This window comes from Pseudopipra pipra, chromosome 1 (assembly GCF_036250125.1).
Source record: "Pseudopipra pipra isolate bDixPip1 chromosome 1, bDixPip1.hap1, whole genome shotgun sequence".
NCBI classification, from domain to species: domain Eukaryota; kingdom Metazoa; phylum Chordata; class Aves; order Passeriformes; family Pipridae; genus Pseudopipra; species Pseudopipra pipra.
This window is the reverse complement of record NC_087549.1, coordinates 35,407,565-35,427,663: the sequence shown is the minus strand read 5'-3', so window position 1 is coordinate 35,427,663 and position 20,099 is coordinate 35,407,565. Positions and strand designations below refer to the sequence as shown.

The following is a 20,099-nucleotide window of genomic DNA, read 5'->3' as shown; positions in this document are numbered from 1 at the left end:
AACTGAATACAACATAACTGCTACAGGAGAAGAGCGTGCATCACACAGTAGCTTTCCTCCAACGTCTCTAAAGGAGAGTAAAATCTCTCTAAAGGAGCGTAAAATGCTCCAGTTTTACTTGGGAGGTGCACACTCACCAATACAAGCAGTCAGTGCCCCACACTTTCTACTCCATGCACAGCAGCAAAACTTTCAGGCAATAGAAAACAGCAAGAAAAAGAAACCAGAAAAGCAAATAAGAGAAAAAAAATCAAGGAAGTATCAAGATTACACAGAAGCACTTAAAAGATATTTTGAGAATTCCTCATAGTTGCTGAGAAAAGTAGGTGAGGGGTGTAGTAGCTGAGGTGATGCAGATGTATTAGCCTTTCCAAGGTCTTAAAAGAAAAATTCTACAATGCTGCATCTGTATCTATATCTTAAAATAGTAAATAAGCCACTCGGGAGTGGCTTAGTGTATATTTTGGGAATAGGGTATGACAGATGAGTCATTACAGTGAACCCTGTTTGTTTATATTGACACACTGATGAAGACAGTTAACAGTTAGTTGTTTATTTTGTGTAGCCCTAAAATTTGATCTTTTAAGTGGAACCTGGCAACACTGCTATACCACAGGAATTCCAATTTACTTGATGTAAAATAATTTCCATTGGATTCCCATTGGAACAGCTTAAAAACATCAAATGAAGAAACTTTACAGCCAGCACAGCCAAACAGAGGAAGAGAGAGGTATCCCAGATACCCTTGGCTTTATATTTTTGGTCTGCTAAAATAAACACCTTATCAAGGTACATTTTACTAGTAGGTATACTCTATATGGAATAAAAACCAAGAAAGCAAAAGGCAAAACCTCTCATGACTGTGCCTAACTTCCCATTAAGTTACAGCTGAGGATTCCTTACAGCTCACTCCACTAAAATGTACTACGATAAATAAAACAAAAACAAAACTTCATCACAATACTGTAGGAAATGCAATGCTTCACATTTCTTGCAAAAAATTCTAATGGAATATATTAACTCTTGAATCTACTCTGATATGAATGTTTCTACATACCGATGCATCCAACTGTTCAGCTTTCAGGCTGGTCTTTTTTACAGTCCATTTACACTTACAAAAGTACTATATATGTAAATAGTTGCTAACTTGTACAGTACAGTGTACATAACATTTGGGAGAACCAAGTGATCCCTAATAAGTGAGAAAATAGTACAAATTTATCATACTGATTAAAACATCCAGTGAGCAATTTTTTGTTTGCTTTTTGGTACCCTCCTCCCCCCACCCACGTTAGAACAGCGCGAATGAGTTACGCCAGCGAGCAAGACTTATGCTATTCATAACAAGCACCAATCACATAGTGCAATAATTAATTCCAATGAGAGAACAAGTGAAGATTTAATTTACTTAGCATCATATTCTGATTATTTTCCAGTTCTGCCTATGAGAATAGTTAAAGATTTTCCAGACAAATGAGATTTTTCCCTCAGTTCAGGAGTATATACCAAGAACTACAGGAAGTCATGCTTTGCTTTCCTCTAGAATTACTTGAGCATTATCACATATCCTTCTGCAGAAATGATGGGCCTAACTACTTCATTTTAAGTTTTGAAAGCAAAATAAAACTACTTACAACAACAACAACAAAAAAAACCCCAGCAGCTTTTTCAGTAAACATTTAGAAGTCAGCTTCTTCTGTCCTCCTCTTAACAGATCTCCAAAGTAATTAAATTCTCTGATCAAAAATCCTTCAGTAGACAAGTCACTGCTGTAGTATTAACAACCTCACAAATATAAAAAACCCCAAATAATTGAAAAACAAAAATGTGAAGATGCTAAGTCAAAATTGGATTTTTATGTAAATATGTAGGCATATGCCCACATATGTAAGTTAAGACTATGAATTAATATACACACATGTGTACACATGTATATAGCTTACAACTCTAAATTCATAGACAACGCAGTTATGAATTTCTGGGGACTTTAGCACATACAATATACAACCAAACTGAAAAGAATCAGGGCATAAAAAGACACGTTATGGCTGACTGAGTTGGAGACGTTTAAGAATTAGTAATCACTAGCTGTTGTTCATTGAGCTGCGAGAGACATCATGCAAACACATTCATAGTCCATTTCAACAGAAAATCATAGCTCAAGATGGCTTTAAATTAAGTGGCATCATTTTGCAGTGAAACAGACTTAGAGCACATACACAGTCCCCACGCCATCTGCACCACCAGCAGCCTCCAGAAGAGGTGCGGGAAGTACCGAATCTGGCAGCCAGAACTGCGAGAGCTTTGCATCTTTCTCCTCTCACAACAAGTGACCTCAACTCCTTCTGTGCACTCAGTATCACAGAGGGTCTCCCCTTGGGTGTCTTCCCCTCCCAGTAGTGTGCTTTCATTTGAATTCAGCTTTAGTCTTTCTCTAGTTCCTACTCTGAAAACATTCATAGGTTGACTGAACTCCTGGTCCTGTCATGTATCCTCTCCTTCTCAAGTCACCTCCTAGGATTAATGAGAAAAATATTGCTTAAAATCATATCATTGTTTTACGAACACCTTGAGCATTTCATATCCTCCATACTGAAGTTTTTAAGAGTGCGTGGTAACTCTCACACAAATGTTCCCTAAGCTACAGTTTTAACCAGAAGGATACCATGCAGAGGTGGTAAATTCATCACAGAAATAAAGGTCATTCATGAGTCACTTAGAAAACTTAACTTCTACCAAGCACTTTAGGTTAATTACAAGAACTTTTCTTTGGTTTTGTTTGTTTTGTGGGTTATTTTTTTTTTAGTATAGGAGTAAGACATCCAACGCAATAATTAACTCAGGAAAAAAGAAAAACAAAAAAATCCAACAACCAAAAAACCCAAGTCAACACAAAAGAACCCAAACTCTTCTAAAGAATCTAACCAAAATGTTATCCAGGAGAAAGAGAATGATAAGTTTATGAATTCAACACAAATATTTAAAAATTTATTATTTAAATCAATCATAAATGTTAGAACTTTGCAATACAGAAACTGGTATGCTTACCTAGCATACGAATGTACAACGCAGTCTGATCCGAGCTGTCATAGGAAATTGCTCCACGTCTCTGCAAAAAGAGAAAGCATATTTTACGTAAGTTAGAAATAAATAATTTTTAAATTGAAGTGAAAATATCAGTTGACCATTTCCAATTTAACTCTCAAAATTAATTTTAGAAATCTTGCATCTTTCATGAAAAATGCATCTTTCAAATACATATATGTCTACGAATTTTGATTTAAGTAGGGACAAAGGAAGGACAAGAATTAGTAGTGAAAAAATTATGAAAAACAGGACCAAAGTTTCGGAAAAAAATACCCTCATAAATTTCTTTTCAGATGTTCCTCAATCATTCCTCACAATAAAAAAAAAAACACAGAACAAGATTACACAGACACAAAAAAATGCTTCTCACAGCCTTCTAGAGCATCATACTTGAAAAAAATACTTGCAGCTCCTGGTTTATTTATTTACTTTTGCCTATGGGCTATTTTCATCTTTCAAATATAAAAGTAGTTTTAAAAGAAGTAAAAGAAATCAAATGACACCATAACTGCAGTCCTAGGCTGCCACACTGCTTTCTGTAGGGAAATCAAGGTATCACTGAAGCAAGAATACAGAAAGATATTTCAGAGAAAACAAGCAAGTGTTATTTCATATTTTATGACAAAAGTCTAAAAGAGTCATCAAGTTATCCATGCACAACATCGAGATACTCCCACATAAGCTATATTTCTTACCTACACAAGACATGTTTCAGACCTATTCAGCTAATGGGATAGTTATAATCTGGGAAGTCTCACAGGTGGTGGTGAAGTGGTCCTCTAACAGCTAAAAATGTTCTCATTGCTACACAACAGTGGCACCACACTTGGCTTGACCTAGTACCCAGCCTTTACTTTAACCCAGCAATCCTGCCTTTACTGTGCTTCAACCATCTTCTGCCACTTCCTAGGGCCTTCATTAATGTTACTTCTTAACCCTGGGATTAGAGGGTCACTTTCACAATCAGGCTGTTATTTAAAGAAATAAGATTTTGGGGGGAGAGGAGGGGGAGTGGTGCACATTAGAAACTCCTATGACCTTCCCCTGTCCACTACACTTCTTTCTTACACTGAGGACAGTGAAGTCCTCAGTGCTGTGAAGAGTCCTTTGAGAACTTCACATAAAAGCCAGCCTGGCAGTGAACACAAGCACCCATTTTTTCGTCACTGCAGCAGGAGCAATGCTATACCAGGGACACACAACGGCCTGAAAATGTGCAAGCTCAAAAGACAAGAAATCAAATTATGTTACAAAACAGGAGAGGAAAAACCAGATATTGGTTATTGAAAATAACTGTAAAAGAAAGAAGATGAAATAAAGCAAAATTTCTTGGAAGGGGGAAAAGGCAGAACTGCTTACGTGCATTTATCTATCAGAACAAACTGAATGAACACAAAGAAAGACTAGGGATAAACAACCTCTATCACAGTGATTTGTAGAAATGATGTGCTAAGACTCCAAACTCCTTAGTTACACTTAGTTTTTTAAATATTTTTCATGCTAAAACAAGAAAGAAAACCTTACACTTGAAGTCAGAGAAGTTTTTCCAAAAGTAAGCTTAATATTTAATTACAGAAATTACCCAAGACCTAACTCCAAATGGGGTCTAATGATAATAGCTGTTGTAAAGACTACAACAAAGAACTATACAGCACTTTTTTGTTGTCTCAGCTTTTATTCTGTATTTCCTTGGAGGATCACAAACCATGCAAATAATTTTTCAAAGTATGTTTGTACAGCATTTCTCAAAGCAGTGTGCCTGTCCTAATAGGAAAGGCAGAAATGCATCTCATCAGCCAGAAAATTGTGCAGATTTCCCACTAACATTTTCAAATTTCTTCGTATAACCTACCTTTGAGTTTTACCAAATCTCAGTTGAATACATTTTCAGTAGCCTGGAACATTTCATATCACTGACTAGGCACAATCAGTGATGTAATTTAGTGCTAACTTGCAATTTGCACCTGTCTATCACAGATTTCTAGACATGTCCAGTACAGTTCTGTAATCTAATACAGGAGAAAGCTAAGCACACATGCAGCTTCAAGACCCATGCCCAGCTGGAGCATTAGTCTCCAAGAAGGAAAACAATATGCAAAAATTTACTGAAAAATCAACACTTTTCATATGTTGATTCTAAAATATTACTTGCTGTCTAAAATCTAAAATATTTTGCTAGATAAAGCAGTATAAAATAGTACATCCAGGCAGACAGACTTACTAGCATTCAAAGTTAAGACAATCCTAATGTGTTTAGGCAGGTTCCCTTTTCAAGCACAAGGACAACTTTGGTCAGTTGGAATGTTTTCTGGACTCCAAATGATTACACAAATTCCCCAAATGATCAGGTGAGGTTCTGAACTGCTCTCCTCCTTACAGACATGAGCACAGCCATCCGAACTGGGTAGGCTGTTTGGCTTCAGCAGTGAAGACAGATGTCAGAAAGATGACTGCGAAGAATTGTTTATACTGGACTTCCACTTTGAAAACCTCACCTTAAACTGCAGTTTCATATTAGAGTGTCACTTATTCTTCCAAAGGGCAATACAGTAAAAAGGCTTTCACTTCTCTTTTGTGACATATTTGTGGAAAGTGAATGAAAGAAGTTCAAACTGAAGTGAGAGATTCACTAATCTTTAATAATGATACAAGGACTCTGCAAAAATATGCAAAGGAAGTATCTATCAGAATTTAGATTTCAGTCAGATCTTTCTGAACATCTTTTCATAGAGTGTAGGAAGTTATTAAAGGCCATGCAATGGGAACTACATGCCAAAATAGCACACAGATACATATCTCTTCAAAGGGAAACCGCTTCAGTGATGCTAGGGAGTACAGCATATACATGTCTCACTTGGAAACGGAGCACCTGCTGCTGTTTGTGCCAAACAGAAACGTTTCCATTGATGTATCAGTTTTATCACATGGACTTCCCAAACTTGTTCAGAACAGTCAGGCTCTTCATTTTGGCAAGTGTCAGCTAGCCAGCTTTTGGACTGTCAAGTGAAACAACTGCTGGTCCCATTCTGCAACAAAACCTGGTAGAGCTGCCAGCCTTCAAAATTCAGTACTGCCCATGAGAAAGAACCATCTGAGCTTTTTGATAGTGAACACGACCCCCATTTTGTGACACAGTTGTTTACTCAGAAGGTGGGAAAGAAAAGACAGAGGACAGAGGGCAACACAGCCAGGTAGGGGTTTTTACCTACTTGGCTTTTCTGTCCAAGTTCTTTGCCCAGCTATCAGAGAATTGTTCTCAACCACTCTATCAGTTTAGAGAAGAAGAACTTACCAGTTCTCCAAACTGAACAAGTTTGGAGAAGTTGTTATATCATGGCAATTGCAATTTACTGGTGATGCTGCCTCCAACATTCACACTTAAAAATTCTTTAAGATCATAAGATAGTTTATCAACTAGAAGTTCCTAGAATTACAAACTAATTAGACCTTATTTCTCCAACTAGCATTGGATTTCAAAAGGAAGACTGTCATGTATAATAATTCTTAGAATTATTTCAAGTAATTAAAAGTTATATGCTAACATAAAGCCATAGTTTTCCACATGGCACCAACAAGTTTTTACTCACTAAAGCATTGGAAAATGTTCAATTAAAGCCCTTAAACTGCCAATGAACTCAGGTAAGTCACTGCAAAATGGTCCTGCTACTGTTACCTAAATATTTCACTGGAGTTCAAAGAAGTACTTTTAAAGTTTATCAAACCAGTGATAAGAAAATGTAGCTGAATTTCAGGAAAGCAATATTAATAAGCAATGAGAAACACATACTCCCTCCAAATATCTGAATGTGATAATTTTCTTCCATATAAAGCTATTTCACATGATCACCTCCCAAGACAGACAGCAAACATTTTTAAATCTAGCTATCATTTGATTATAGTTATCAAAAAGTTAATGATACATACATCCAGCATGCACCTGTAAGATATTTTCTCTTATATAACTTAGATGTCTATCACGTGGCATCATAAGATTCACCCAAAGATTTATCAACATAAGAAATTCAAGATTTAACAAAAATATACAAAAGCTTGGCAATTGATCAGAAAGTATAGTCAAAAAAAAGCATAAGTGATTGACTTAGGTGACAACAGAAACCCAGGTATTGCCTTTAGAAACTAAATCAGAATAGCAGGAGGACACAAAGGCAACAGCAAAATAGGGTAATTGGATGAATACAAAAATACTAATTCATTAAAAAAACCAACCATTAGCACATGTAAAAACACAATCACAAAAAGCAGAGGTTTTTATGCCTAACTGTACTGTGTCAGCTAACTGGAATTCCTATTTTTCCCCACTTTAAAACAATCTTTGATCAAACTGGATTAGACATAATCCTTGAGCAGGCTTTTTATGTCAAGTTCCAGAAAACCAGCAGTTCGACAATACCTCAGTAATATGTGGATGTACAAGGCTAGCACATGGGCTGTAACACTCTGGCATTTAGAATCTACCCTCAGTCACAAGTGAACATCCATTGGGTATCCTGGTCTTTTTCTTGATGTGACAAAAGTTGTCAAAAGTGCCAGGAACAAAGCCTGACCATTTTTGCTTTTAGTAAACTTAGAAACATGTTCTAGGCAAGGACTGACAAGCACAGGCATGGATGCCTGGCAAAGCCTGTTTTTACAACAAATTCAAATTTGTGCTTGTTCAGATTCTCCTGTTAATTGTACAAAAATTTTAGAAGTGTGTAGCAATAAAAAAAAAATCTATCTACATATAAATGCATGAACTCTGATTTTTTTTTTTTCATTTTTTTCTCATTCTCTCCAACGATTCTGGCTCTTCTTCACAATCCTTAACTTAAATTTATTCCCCCTACGGAATTAATTCCAGATTAGATAGTGAGCTATGCTAAGAAGAACCTGGTGTCATCTCCAGGCACCAATCTCACCTATGTTTAGTAGGACAATATGCATTATGGGGATTCTTATGTTCTTTAGAATGAGAGAGTAGGAACTCCTAATCCTGTCTAACATTAGCACATATTTTTCAAAACACAGGGATCTAAAATGGAAAGGCTATAAAGTAAGCCAAGTAGTCCATATTTCATGTAATCAAACAAAACTGGTATTTCCACTCCCACAACTCTAAAATCAACAATACAAAAAGGATATCCTGCCCAGGAAGCAAAATACTTTAATTTGTATTATTCTCACTATGTTTAAAATTGTTTTTCCTTATTTTCACAAAGCCTTTAAAGGGCTATAAAACTGAAGATACCTTAGTATCAGAGGTAAGCAAACCCCTGCCATTCAGAAGCCATTTCAGATCCTTTTTCCCCTGTCTCCTAACTGGCACTGCTACAAACACACTCTTCCCACTTCAAGGCAGGCAAAAGTCAACAGCTACAAAATCAGGTATGATCACTCAGGAAACACAGTCTTAAATGACAAATGATATGTTTCCAAAACAGATTAGATTTAAAGAAGAAAAATAAGCACTTGTGAAGTTCCTAACGACTTGTTTTCTCTCAGGCCACTTATAAACCCGGTTAGTCAAAACAGAATAATAAAAAGGTCTACCTTAGAAGTAATCCATTTGATAAGGATCAGAGCTAAACACCAGATCAATGCAATTCCCATTGGATTACCCCGGATTCCTGAAGCATAATCTCCTCCGATGGCGGCCAGTGCTCAAGTCTGTGCGAGGTTTGGGAGCCCGAGCAGCAGGACAGGGCAGGGAGGCACAAGGCAGGCGGCAGCTGTCACCTGACAGCCCCAGCAATGTGCTCGGCGACAGCAGCACTGCCCCGCTCCCCTCGCTGCCAACGCTGGCCTCCACAAGAAAGTTTCACAACCAGACGGCACGGCAAAGAGTAAAACCTTAATAAACCCCGCAGAAATGCTAAAGGAAATCTATAACCGCATTACACCCTTTTATCACATTTTAATACAGCAAAGTGTGCCAGACAACAGGATCAAACTCCCGTAGTCAAAACACCTGAGTTAATTTAGGATACTGTCTTGCCTTCAAATGCTATCGAGAGCCTGTTTCCAGCAGATTCCACCACAGCCGATATTCTCAAATTCCTATTATCTCTGCCACCTGGAGAACTATTATGAACTGCACTTCAAAAAAATATTTCGAAACTGCTTTTACAGCCACTTACTCTAAATAATGTTAATGAAAGAAAGTTAATGCACTGAATATGTGCAATCATTCAAACCAATCATCATTCTCCAATCTCTTCTTTTGTCCACTAAACAGGCCATCCTTCATACTGTCTTTCTTGTCACTCACACTCATGCCTGAACTGGCATGTGGCTTTGGTTTATTGCTCCAAGGGTTGAACTTCGCTGTAGCCTTCCTAGAGCTTCCCAGGGTTGGAAAGCAGACCAGCTTCCTCCAAGATCACTGATTAGGCAGCCAAGTGGTCCTACATGCTTGGGGTAGCTTTGAGATTTATTTTAATTTTTGTCATTGTAAGCTGATAAAAATGTTTCATTTCAGAAATACAAAGAAATTTCAAATAGTTTGGAAAAAAAGGAGCTACAGAGGTGGAAAAAAACAGGGTGGAACATTGAGGAGTTTAAAAGGATGAAGCTGAATAACTGAAAGGAAAATTATATGAAGACTGTGCTCTTCATATAACTTTTTTGCAAAAAGATCAATTGCAAATTCCAATATGCACAGAAAACACAAAAGTTAGCACAGATCACTAACTTCAGCACTGAGAAATTAATCTCCTCTCATCCACAGGAAAAGGGGACACATACCACAGTGGATGATTACTGAAGGCAGGAGAAGATTCGGTAACTGGGATAAGGCTCTGTTATTTTACCTGATGATTCCCAATATTTATGCTGACTTTTAAGCTATAATCATGGTCTCAGCACCAGTTGTTCCTACAGCACTATTACACTCCAAACATGTATCTTTTGCTCTGTCCCCACCCCATGCCCCTGAAAACCAGTCAGAGCAAAATCATGGGCCATAACACTCAGAATGGACCTTTTGGTACCTCTCTTAATGAATGCAGCATTTATCTAAAGGTCTGTCAAGTTCCACCCAAAACACCAACTGTCACAGAGACAGATTTAAAAACATTACCACCTCCAAACAGTTGACAAGGTTAAAACACCCTGACAATTAGTCACCGCCAGTCTGATGTTACTTTAAAAAAACAAACCCATAATAAATGGCATTAGGCTATATTTGCATTAGCAATTTGGCACAACTGGAGCAGATCAAAACAGCTGCTGCTGAGATCTTTACACCTATATGATATGAAACCCAGGAGTTTTAAATTTTTTTGCAAGGCCATATTTACTCAAACTTCCTGAAACAGACCCTACCACAAGGGGTTCAAAGCCACCAAAAAATGGCCCAATAACTGATCAAATCTCTATGACCGTAGTATGGACTACAGTACATTTGGTGCATGCAAGGAGTGGAATGATTTAGTTTCTTTTGGAAGCAGCCTGGTTAGCACATACCAAAAGCACTCTGGAAAACAAAAAAAAAATGGGCACAATAAACAGGGACAATGAGGTGATTTGCTTCAAGACTGAACTCTCCTCCAAATAAGACTCTGACATAAATAGCCTTACACTCTTTGAAAGGTCAAGCGCTTCTCTCCCTCACTACCGCTTTCCATCCCTTACAAGTCTTCCGTTTTCCTCTCTCAAAACACATGAAGATGTTCTTGAAGTGTCTTATCCTGGGTGCATGGAGCAAGGTTTTCTTCCATCAATTTCAGAAACACAATATTACCTTAGAAAACACAGCTATACAAAGTAATCATCCTTTCCTCTTTTGTCTTCCAACAGTAAATGGTTTAATTAAGAAGCCTCCTCTTACTGGAAGTTTTCTTAAAACTATTGTCTCATACGTAAGTTTAATATCAGAACACTGAAATAAAAATATATGCCCATCTGTTAAGCACCACTACAGCATTATTTGTTTTAATTACGGCTTGAGAATGGAAAGACTGTTTTGGAAATAAGATTTTGAATTTGGAGACAGAGTAAGATCAGCAAATGCGTCAGTTTGTATGAGAACTATAAGAAACTGACACAGAAGCTGAAGTGCTGTTTTTGGGGAAAGTACTGCTCTGAATAACCCTATTCCCAATTCCAAGGTGAAGGTGAAAGAAATGACATTTTACAAAAACGTGCAAGAAATTATTCGAGGTAATTTATAAGTCCGGTAAACCCTCAGGTAGAAGAGTACATAAAAATAAGGTGGCACTAAATTCCCTCTGTGTTAACATAGTACCTGTTACGCTACCTCAGTTCTGGGAGTGCAATCAGTGACCCTTGAGCTCTGGACATGACTATCAGTCTCAGCTTCATCTTGAAACTAAGATGCACACCAGAAAGAACAGCTATCATACACTGCATTGTACTTAAAAAAATCATGGAAGTTCCTAAGGCTGTTTCATTTTTTTCTTCTTCTCTTTTTCTTCCCTGCTTTTTAGCATATTCCTTTTCAGTTTTCAGAAATCCATTTTCTTGATGCCTGCAGAGAGACCATGTTTCATCAGGCAAGATTTACAGTACTTAACATTCAACTATAGCATACAAGTCATTATCTAGTTCCTCTGTCCTCAGCTCAAATGCACAAGTGCAATTGCTGTCTCTTAAAATTTCCAAACAAAGAAACAGAAATATCCCAATGACTTCAATGTAAATTTGATGACATGCAGCACTGTAGATGCATCTAAGCAGTCAAAGGCATGTTTTGCTACAGTTTTTGCATTTGCTGAGCTAATCTTTCTGTGCAACTCCTAATAAGACAAGCATTCATTACCAATACAGCAGAAAGTGCTTGGGGCCTTGCAACAGTTGTTACAAAGATTCCAGTAATGAATTTACTAAAGATACCAGTTTGCTCTCATTGTGAAACTGGCATCACATGGGACCAGCTCCTACTGATTTGAAGTAGTTCTCCATTAATAGGCCATGGTGATTTGCAAGGATCCAATTATTTCCATATACACTCCTAGAGGTCTGCAAGGCTCCATGTGGAAACCCATTATTTCCTATTATGTACTCTGTTGTCTGAAGTACCAAATACAGGATCCCAGTTTTACTTGTATATTTCTAAATATCCATCTGTCCCAATCCTTTTCTATTATTTTTTTAATTTTACGGAAGTCCATCAGCCCTGAAGAATGACTCAAGGTTGCTTTACAAACCTCAGTAACTACTATATGTGCAGAAGTGTCTTTAAATGCTCCATTCCACAGAAAACCATTTCAATAACACCTACAGGAAATCAAGAGTTGAAGCAAGAGCACCATATTTCACAGACACTACTGGGTCTCATATGACACTCCTGTTTAAATGCAGGAGGGCTTCACAGGCCTCCATCACCACATGAGTTTTTATGCTGAAGTTTGAGGCCTGTTGCTAATCACTCCTACTTACCAGAACGACCTGATTTCATGTGCATGCACTTGTACACCTGGCCCAGAAAAGAGATCTCCATGGAGTCTCTTTTGCCCTTCAAACACCCCCTTCCAGAACAGGCACAGAACAGATGTTTATGCACACTGACTTCTAGGATACACTTCTGACTGGCCTATTACTTGCTACGGACCATATAACTGTATTTATATTAACAGCATGTAATGACAGCAGAGAAATAAGCCTATCATTTACAAATTCATCAGCACGTAGTGAAAAAAACCACAGCTCTCAACTCATTTCCATCTTTTCTTTGCTTTTCTCCCTGCCTCATTATATATATCATGTGTGATCTCTCTCTCTCTCCAGCTGACTTCACTAACAAAGAATAATTAAATGGTAATCTATGAGTATTCTTGTAACAAGTGTGGGTAGCTATTGCTGCAGCCCAACCCAACCACTAAACACTGCACTCAAGGGAACAAAAAGAGAGGAAAATACACCATTATTTTTACAGATACTGAGAGCAGACCTTTTTGAATTTCACAATGTATACACAATGACCAACTTTTACAAATGATATTTCTGTTTATATCTTAATTTAAAGTGTTACCTAAATATTTCACTTTCAATTCAACTTCTTATTTAAATGATTTGCCATATGAGCCTATGTTGCAACTAGGTACAAGATTCCAACAATTCTAGCTTCTTATTAACAAAATCATACAATCATATAGTTGGAAAAGGCCTTTAAGATCGTGAAGTCAAACCATTAACCCAGCACTGCCAAGTTCACCATTAAACCACGTCCCTAAATGCCACATAAACACATCTTTTAAATACCTCCAGGGATAGTGATTCAGCCACATAAGGCTACATCTCAGCTAGCAAACAGTACACAAACATGAAAAATTTAAGGAAGTTAGTAAAATTCACCTTCATGACCACAAAAAAATCATCATTGCAACTACCCAACTCATTGCAACTAAACTCAAAAGGCTGGTTGATCTTAAACCAAGGGCTTAGAACTCCAGAACATGAACTCTGACAGTCAAGGACAGCTACAGATCCAGAAGGCAGCATTAAGGCACAACCTTAAAGACCACTTCTCAGGTTTAGAAATCTTCCATTTCAGTCCTCAGTAAGACAGAAAAAGACAGAAACCCCTCTTAGAAAAGATACAATCCCAATGACTGAAAGGAAGCCAACAACCTGCATTTCTGTACCATCTCTCACTCTGAGTTTTCTATTGCTACTGTAATGTAGCAATAGAAAACTACCAGGAATATCCTGTGTGCTGCGTGTCCAAAAGGGGTAAGAGGTAGTCTGTATTTTATACACAAATCACATAAATCTTTGCCAAAGAAAGCACATTATTAAATATAGCATTTTTCTGATGGCTGTTTTAAATCTTTCATCTTATTTGCTCAACATCATGCTTTTGCAGGTTAACAGAAATGGATATGTAACTGAAAAAGGCAAAACCATACATATCTAAGTTGACTGACGGATAAGAACACATTTTTAATTTCCTTAAATAGATTAAACATCTAGAAACAGATTACTTCTTTCTAAAATGCTTCTTTTGCAATACAAATTAGAACAGTCTCACTGCCTCTGTCATACCATGAACTTCAGTTCTATAGCCAGATGCATTTCCATAGGAGGAAGTGTTATATGGTATAAACTGCCACAGTGAAAAACGAACCAATTTACATTATTTAAATGTATAATGGTATGTTCTTTGTAGATACTCTGAAATTTACTAAGTTAGGTAAAACAAATCACCAGAAGATGAAGTTCTACAACACAGTATTCTTTCTCTATTTTATTCAGACACCCATTTTTAATGGATATTTACTCACTCTTGCATTCTAGGGCCTTGTTTAAATCCACTGAACCAAGATTTCTACTTCTCTTCAGAGAAGAGATTTTGGGAAAAAGTTCCACTCTACTTTTACCAAACCCTCTTTTAAGAAACAAACAAATAAAAAAGTATGGAAAAGTTAAGACTGCAGCCTACACACAAGTATGTTATTTAGGAAGTATTTACTTTTTAACTGTTGGATGTAGTGAGACTTATCACCTCAGACAAAGAACCATGTCGGCACAGTCGTAGAGATGCTCAACCAGGACTGTATCTGCCCACACTTGTTTGCAGACATTGTCATCTGCTCATTCACAAAAGGTGTGCTGCACAGCAAAAAACTGGGCCAGTTTTGGAATTCAATAAAAATGCCTTCATCTGTGATTTTGAAGAGTTAAAAAACTGCACTATTGTCACAGGACAAAGCTCCATCAGGGTCTCAAGACGCCAATTCATTCAGTAAAGACAGAATTCTGAAGGTGAGATGCAAAAAGTTGAATTTTAGCTGCTTTGAGTTACTGTGTTCCACTACTGATACACCTTCAGCAAAGACTGAATGGTATAATGGAAACAGATAAACAGTAATTTCAATTCCCGCATACTTCACATATTGCAAGTAACCTGGCTATGTAAGCAAAAACAGATGAACAATAACATGTGACAAGAAAAGCTACCAATGTTTTAGATTCTGTAATAAAACATTTATGTTCTGTTTCTAAAGCACATCTTTTGAACAGTGAAAGACCATTTTACTGTGCTATATTTAACTGGAAACCTAAATAAGAGCACTGAGTTTAGAATCTCACAGAAAGACAATATAAAACTGTCAACACACCACAACACCAGAAAAGAACATCACAGAACTTTAAGTCACGAAGTTGGATCTTAAATTTCTTCATGAATTATCTATAGAAGACACGAAGGACACAAGAAGTGTGTCCTCTACATTCAAGGCTTAAGCTTTTTACCTTGGAGAGAAGCTTTCCCAGTAGCTTTTATGCTTATCTGAACACGACTAGCTCACCTGTGCAGCTTCAGAGCTTCCAGGGGTGTGAGTGTGGAAAGGGGGAGCACAGCAAGCAATCAAGGCCTCCCCAGACAGCAGCTCTATGTATGAATTTCCTCAGATGTGTCTGTCTAGCTCATAAAGCCAGAGAAGAGAGCAACCATGTGCAATGCATGAAGGTTAAAAAGCACAGGGGCAGGGTACAGTGTGAGCTGCTCCTTTTGACTTGTTCCCTAGGCTTCTCTCTCACTCACACTTGAAAAGGAAATAGAAATAAATAAAATTAATAAAAACAACTAAACTTCTATTTGACTAAGTGATGGGTAATCTCTCACAGCTATACTGACACCTATCAAGACTCCCCAGTCAACCAAGCTTCCATTTATTATAAGCAGATCTGATTTTAAAAAATTAATAATTCCTACAGGGAGAAAAAACCGCAAACACCCAAACATTTCAGCATTTCCCTAGGTACACTGTTATATGCTAAAGCTCCAAAAGTATGCTAAGCATTAAAAAGGCAGTAATGAAATCATCTTTGTTTCTGGTTCCTTGATAGCCATTACAAAAAATTATGTTGTCAAAAAAGATTACATTTCAAGGGGAAAACTGGAAGTTTCATATTCATAAATTAAGCAGAGATAGCATCAGAACATCTGAAATAAATCAAGCCTGGCTTTCATTTTCCTATTCTGTGATTCTTTTCATTAAAATAACTGAAGGATTACACAGGACAAACACTGAAATTGGTTACACAATTTGCTGTCAAATCAATATAAACAAAAACACATTAAAAAAACCTCCAAAAGCATACACAAACCCAAACCATCAGAGGAGTTACAGTTTCTGCTACAAAGTTCTTTCTGGAGAAAATTCATCTGGAGATTCATCTGTACTAAATACTTATTTCAGAACTTGCTTACCCACCATACTCAAAAATGCTTTTAGCCTTCTGTGTGTTTTTCCAGGAACTAATTAAAACCTACACCCATTAAGGGTAAACTGAGCAATTTCTACTGAACTGGTTAAGCAGACCAATTTCAGCTCAACTCCTTAAACTTGGAGAGGCTCTAATGAGAGAGGAAGCTGAAAACCCATCTTCCAAATGCCACAGCTCAACACACCTGCCACTTCAAGACTTTCCCTCACTTTCCAGACTGTAATATATTATGACAGCTTCCCACCTTTTATTTTATTAAGCTACCAATATAACCCTGTTTTACATACCTCTAAATTCTCCTTCTCTGACCTGCAGCAGCAGATGCAAATTTCTTAGAGCGAATGCTTTAAAAGCTTGCTAATGAAGTTTAATAAAGGTATTTTCATGCAAAACTTGTGTTTTGTAGACATTTACCCAGTTGCAAAACACGTAGTTATTGCCTTTCATTAATATTCTGTCAGCATGCGGCTGTCAGCAATCCATACGTCCAAACACTTTTCATTAAAAACCAAACCTACTTATTTCAGCATCTCACCCACTATAGATAAAGCTGACCCTGAAACAGAGAGAGCTTTTCAGTAGTGTTGTGCCTTATGTCTGCAGGTGTTGAACTGAAAAGGACTACTGTATTTGAGAGTGAAATACACTGAAAAGGCTCAGCCTTCAATTACAGAGATGTCAGCGTAAGATATATTTTCCTGGATACAAAGAAAGAGAATTTGTTTTTATTTGGTTTGGTTGGTTTTTTTTTCCTAATACATCAGTACTGAGAAAGAGATAGCTGACAAAGGAACAGAAGAATTACAAGCTCAAAACTAATATAAAAAATTTTGTGGGCAAAAAATCCCACATGATTGCAATCCCCCGTTAGGGGTAGGCATGGAAGGAGGTATGGAAAGAGGCACATAAAGAAAGAGTTCTATTAATAGATTAATACATTTTTTATATACTTCACAGCTGACACATTGACATAGAAAAAGGTGGAAAGTCAGAGGAAAAAATCTAGGGACTTCTTCAACTGCAACTAATATCCTTCTACAGTCTTCTCAAAAGTACAATATCCTTGTACAGACTTCTCATTATTCACCTGAGTGTGAACTTCATCACAGCTACAACATTCCAAGATCTCCTGCAATTAAAAACTACTTTCAAGTAATTTTTCTTACACGGATTTCACAGCAGTATACCTCCAAACTTAATATGCCATTTTTGAAGGTAACAAGATGCTACTTTCATTGTCAATCTTTAACATTAAACAGAATTTGAATTAAGAATGTAGCACGGGAAAAAAAATGTTATTTCAATAGGATTTGAAAGATTTACATTCATAAAATTATGTTCCATTTCCATTTCACTTAATTATCCTGCAGGGATGCTGAAAAAAAGCCATACAATTATTATATTGTTTCTTAAAGAAGCAAGAATTGTAGCAGTTACCAACAAGAATGTTTATCTCTGAAGCTCCTTGCCACCCACTAGACACCTGTCAGCCTTGGCACTGGCCTTTATGTGCCCATGTAAAGAAGATTTTGCATGGCATAGCCCTCTCTTGACCAAATTAGGCTAACCTCATCTGCATTGACATCAGTGCCTACAATTTTGGAATCTCATCGACAGAAATAGCTTTATCACAGGGCCCAGCATACAAATTAAGCATCTGTATAGGGCATGTTGAACTTGTGGAAGTGATAAAAAGCTGTAGTGGAAAAATCTTAGCATATACTTTGAAGCTGTATCTAATTAAGGCAACAGTTAGCTACTTGGGGTGAATTTATTACTTTGAAGTCCTGGTGTTAGTCTGCTTGCTGTATTCTCTGTTTGCACACAAGCTGGTGTTAAAATCTTTCATTTTAACCTAGAACCTTGAACAGTAGTTCAGTGTGTATTTCAGGTATATAGAAATTGCACATATTTTCGTTACCACATCCCAGTTTTGTTTTCAAATTTGGCATCACTAATCATCCTGCTGTTCTGCAAGAAGCCATTTCAGCTTGCTACAGGATTATCTCCAGTACAAATTTTGTGCTGTCTGCACAAAAAAATAAAAATACCAAGTCACAATTATTTTCATTAATGTCATATGACTTAGGCAGTACAGGGGAAATCTGGTATATTGGATCATAACTTCCTTATGAACGTAGTGAACTAATTTTAAAGAGGCACTTTTGGAACAAAGTAGAATGACAAAACAGTTGAGCTTAGGCAACAATAGGCAACCTCTGAAACACATTTGGAAGATGACAGAAGAGAACGAGAGGAGTAACCTGTACTATTGTAGCATAATTCCAGGCTTTTCATCATTACGTCAGAGCTGGGAGTTCACAGATCAAAAGGTGTACAGCACCACTCGCCCCATTCTCCAGGTAAAAGGAGGATCTGCTGTCAGTTACTTCTCCAAATATGATGGAAGACAGACACGAGCCTCAATATAATTAAAGCCTTTCTCATTTTATGGAAATACAGAAAAAAAGAACAGTAGAAAACGTCATGTTCTTTGGTTTACATGAATATGGATGTCACTGCTCCCGAAAGGAACAGTACTGGAAGTGCAAAGACTATTCCCAAAGATGTAGCTAAGAAAATATAGAAAGAAATGCAACCCAGCCTGTAGTCCAAGATCCCTGGTCTTTTGGCTCCCATATGGAGCCAGCCTGTGACATACATGGCAGAACCTTGTTTCCCATGCTATAAAACACCCTACCTCCACCAAAATTGCCCCAACTCCTTCCTTATTGCTTCCTACACAAAATTACAAACTGTACTCTTGCCTTTAACCAAAATTTTGCTCATGCAATCAAATAACTCACTCATTCTACTGTCCCCTCTTTTGCATCATATTCCACCAAGTAATAGTGTAGGAGAACAGGAAAAGAAGGGTAGCACATACTGTCCCATCAGCCTGGTCAAAGTCCTACTCTGTATCATGCCACAGAACTTATTGAAATCACCTTGGTCTTTCATTTCCTTTGCAAACTGTTAAGAGTTTTCAAATCCTCAACATAATCAACTTATTTTCAACATTGAACTTTTTATTCTGCTTTGCGATACACAAGTATTTCTATTAAGTACTTTTTATTTATTTCAAGAAAGTTTCATATATGTCCTTCCAAACAAGCAACACAAACATTTTGGAAAATATTCTGCACTGAAAGGCATACATGGCAATAAACCATTAGACAAAATAGTCAGCTTATTATAATTCACCCTTATAACATCCTTAATTTTAACCTTGCCCTCAAAAATATCTTTCAAAAAAAAAGGAATACTAGTGCATTTTAACTGAATTCTCCTACAGCATATACTCTCTGTTTTTTAACAAACCAAGAGCAAGATTCCTTTCTGTTTTCCCACAGAATTCCCAAGTCAATTTATGCACATAGGTTGCTGCTCCATGTCATAATTCTTTACTTAAAAAGTGAAAAGTCTGAAATGGCAATAGGCTTCACACACTCCAAAGGGCTCAAACTTTGACGGCAGAATTAATTTTCTCTAAAGCATTTATCAAAACTATCAGAGCACTTCACAAGTTGCTGCCCAGAGAAGTTGCAGATGCCTGGAAGTGTTCACACCAGGCTTTGAGCAACTGGATAGGGCTTTGAGCAACCTGGTGTAGTGACCCTGCCCATGGCAGCAGGTTTGGAACGAGATGATCTTTAAGGTCCTCCTATCCCAAACTATTCTATGATTCTATGACAAGTATTCATCCTCAAACCCCAGCTCAGAACCAAGATCAGAGCCCAAACATCAGTCCTTCTAGGCACCCAGTTTAAGACTGCTAGAATTGTATTCTTCCATTCTTTTAATCACATATGGCCCTCACA

The 20,099-nt window shown here is 37.3% G+C and overlaps 1 protein-coding gene across 7 annotated transcripts in view; it reads right to left on the bottom strand.

The window, feature by feature from the left end:
* The window catches only part of PDE7A (phosphodiesterase 7A), a 77,732-nt gene that overhangs the window by 32,631 nt on the left and 25,002 nt on the right, over positions 1-20,099 (bottom strand). For 4 of the 7 annotated variants that reach the window (XM_064651789.1, XM_064651803.1, XM_064651798.1 and 1 more), the window contains exon 2: positions 3,049-3,109. In XM_064651789.1, the coding sequence (XP_064507859.1) occupies positions 3,049-3,109 (61 nt within the window). Of the gene's footprint in view, positions 1-3,048; positions 3,110-8,637; positions 8,779-20,099 lie in introns of those variants that run through there. The other 3 variants (XM_064651801.1, XM_064651807.1, XM_064651820.1) reach the window with 3 other exon arrangements.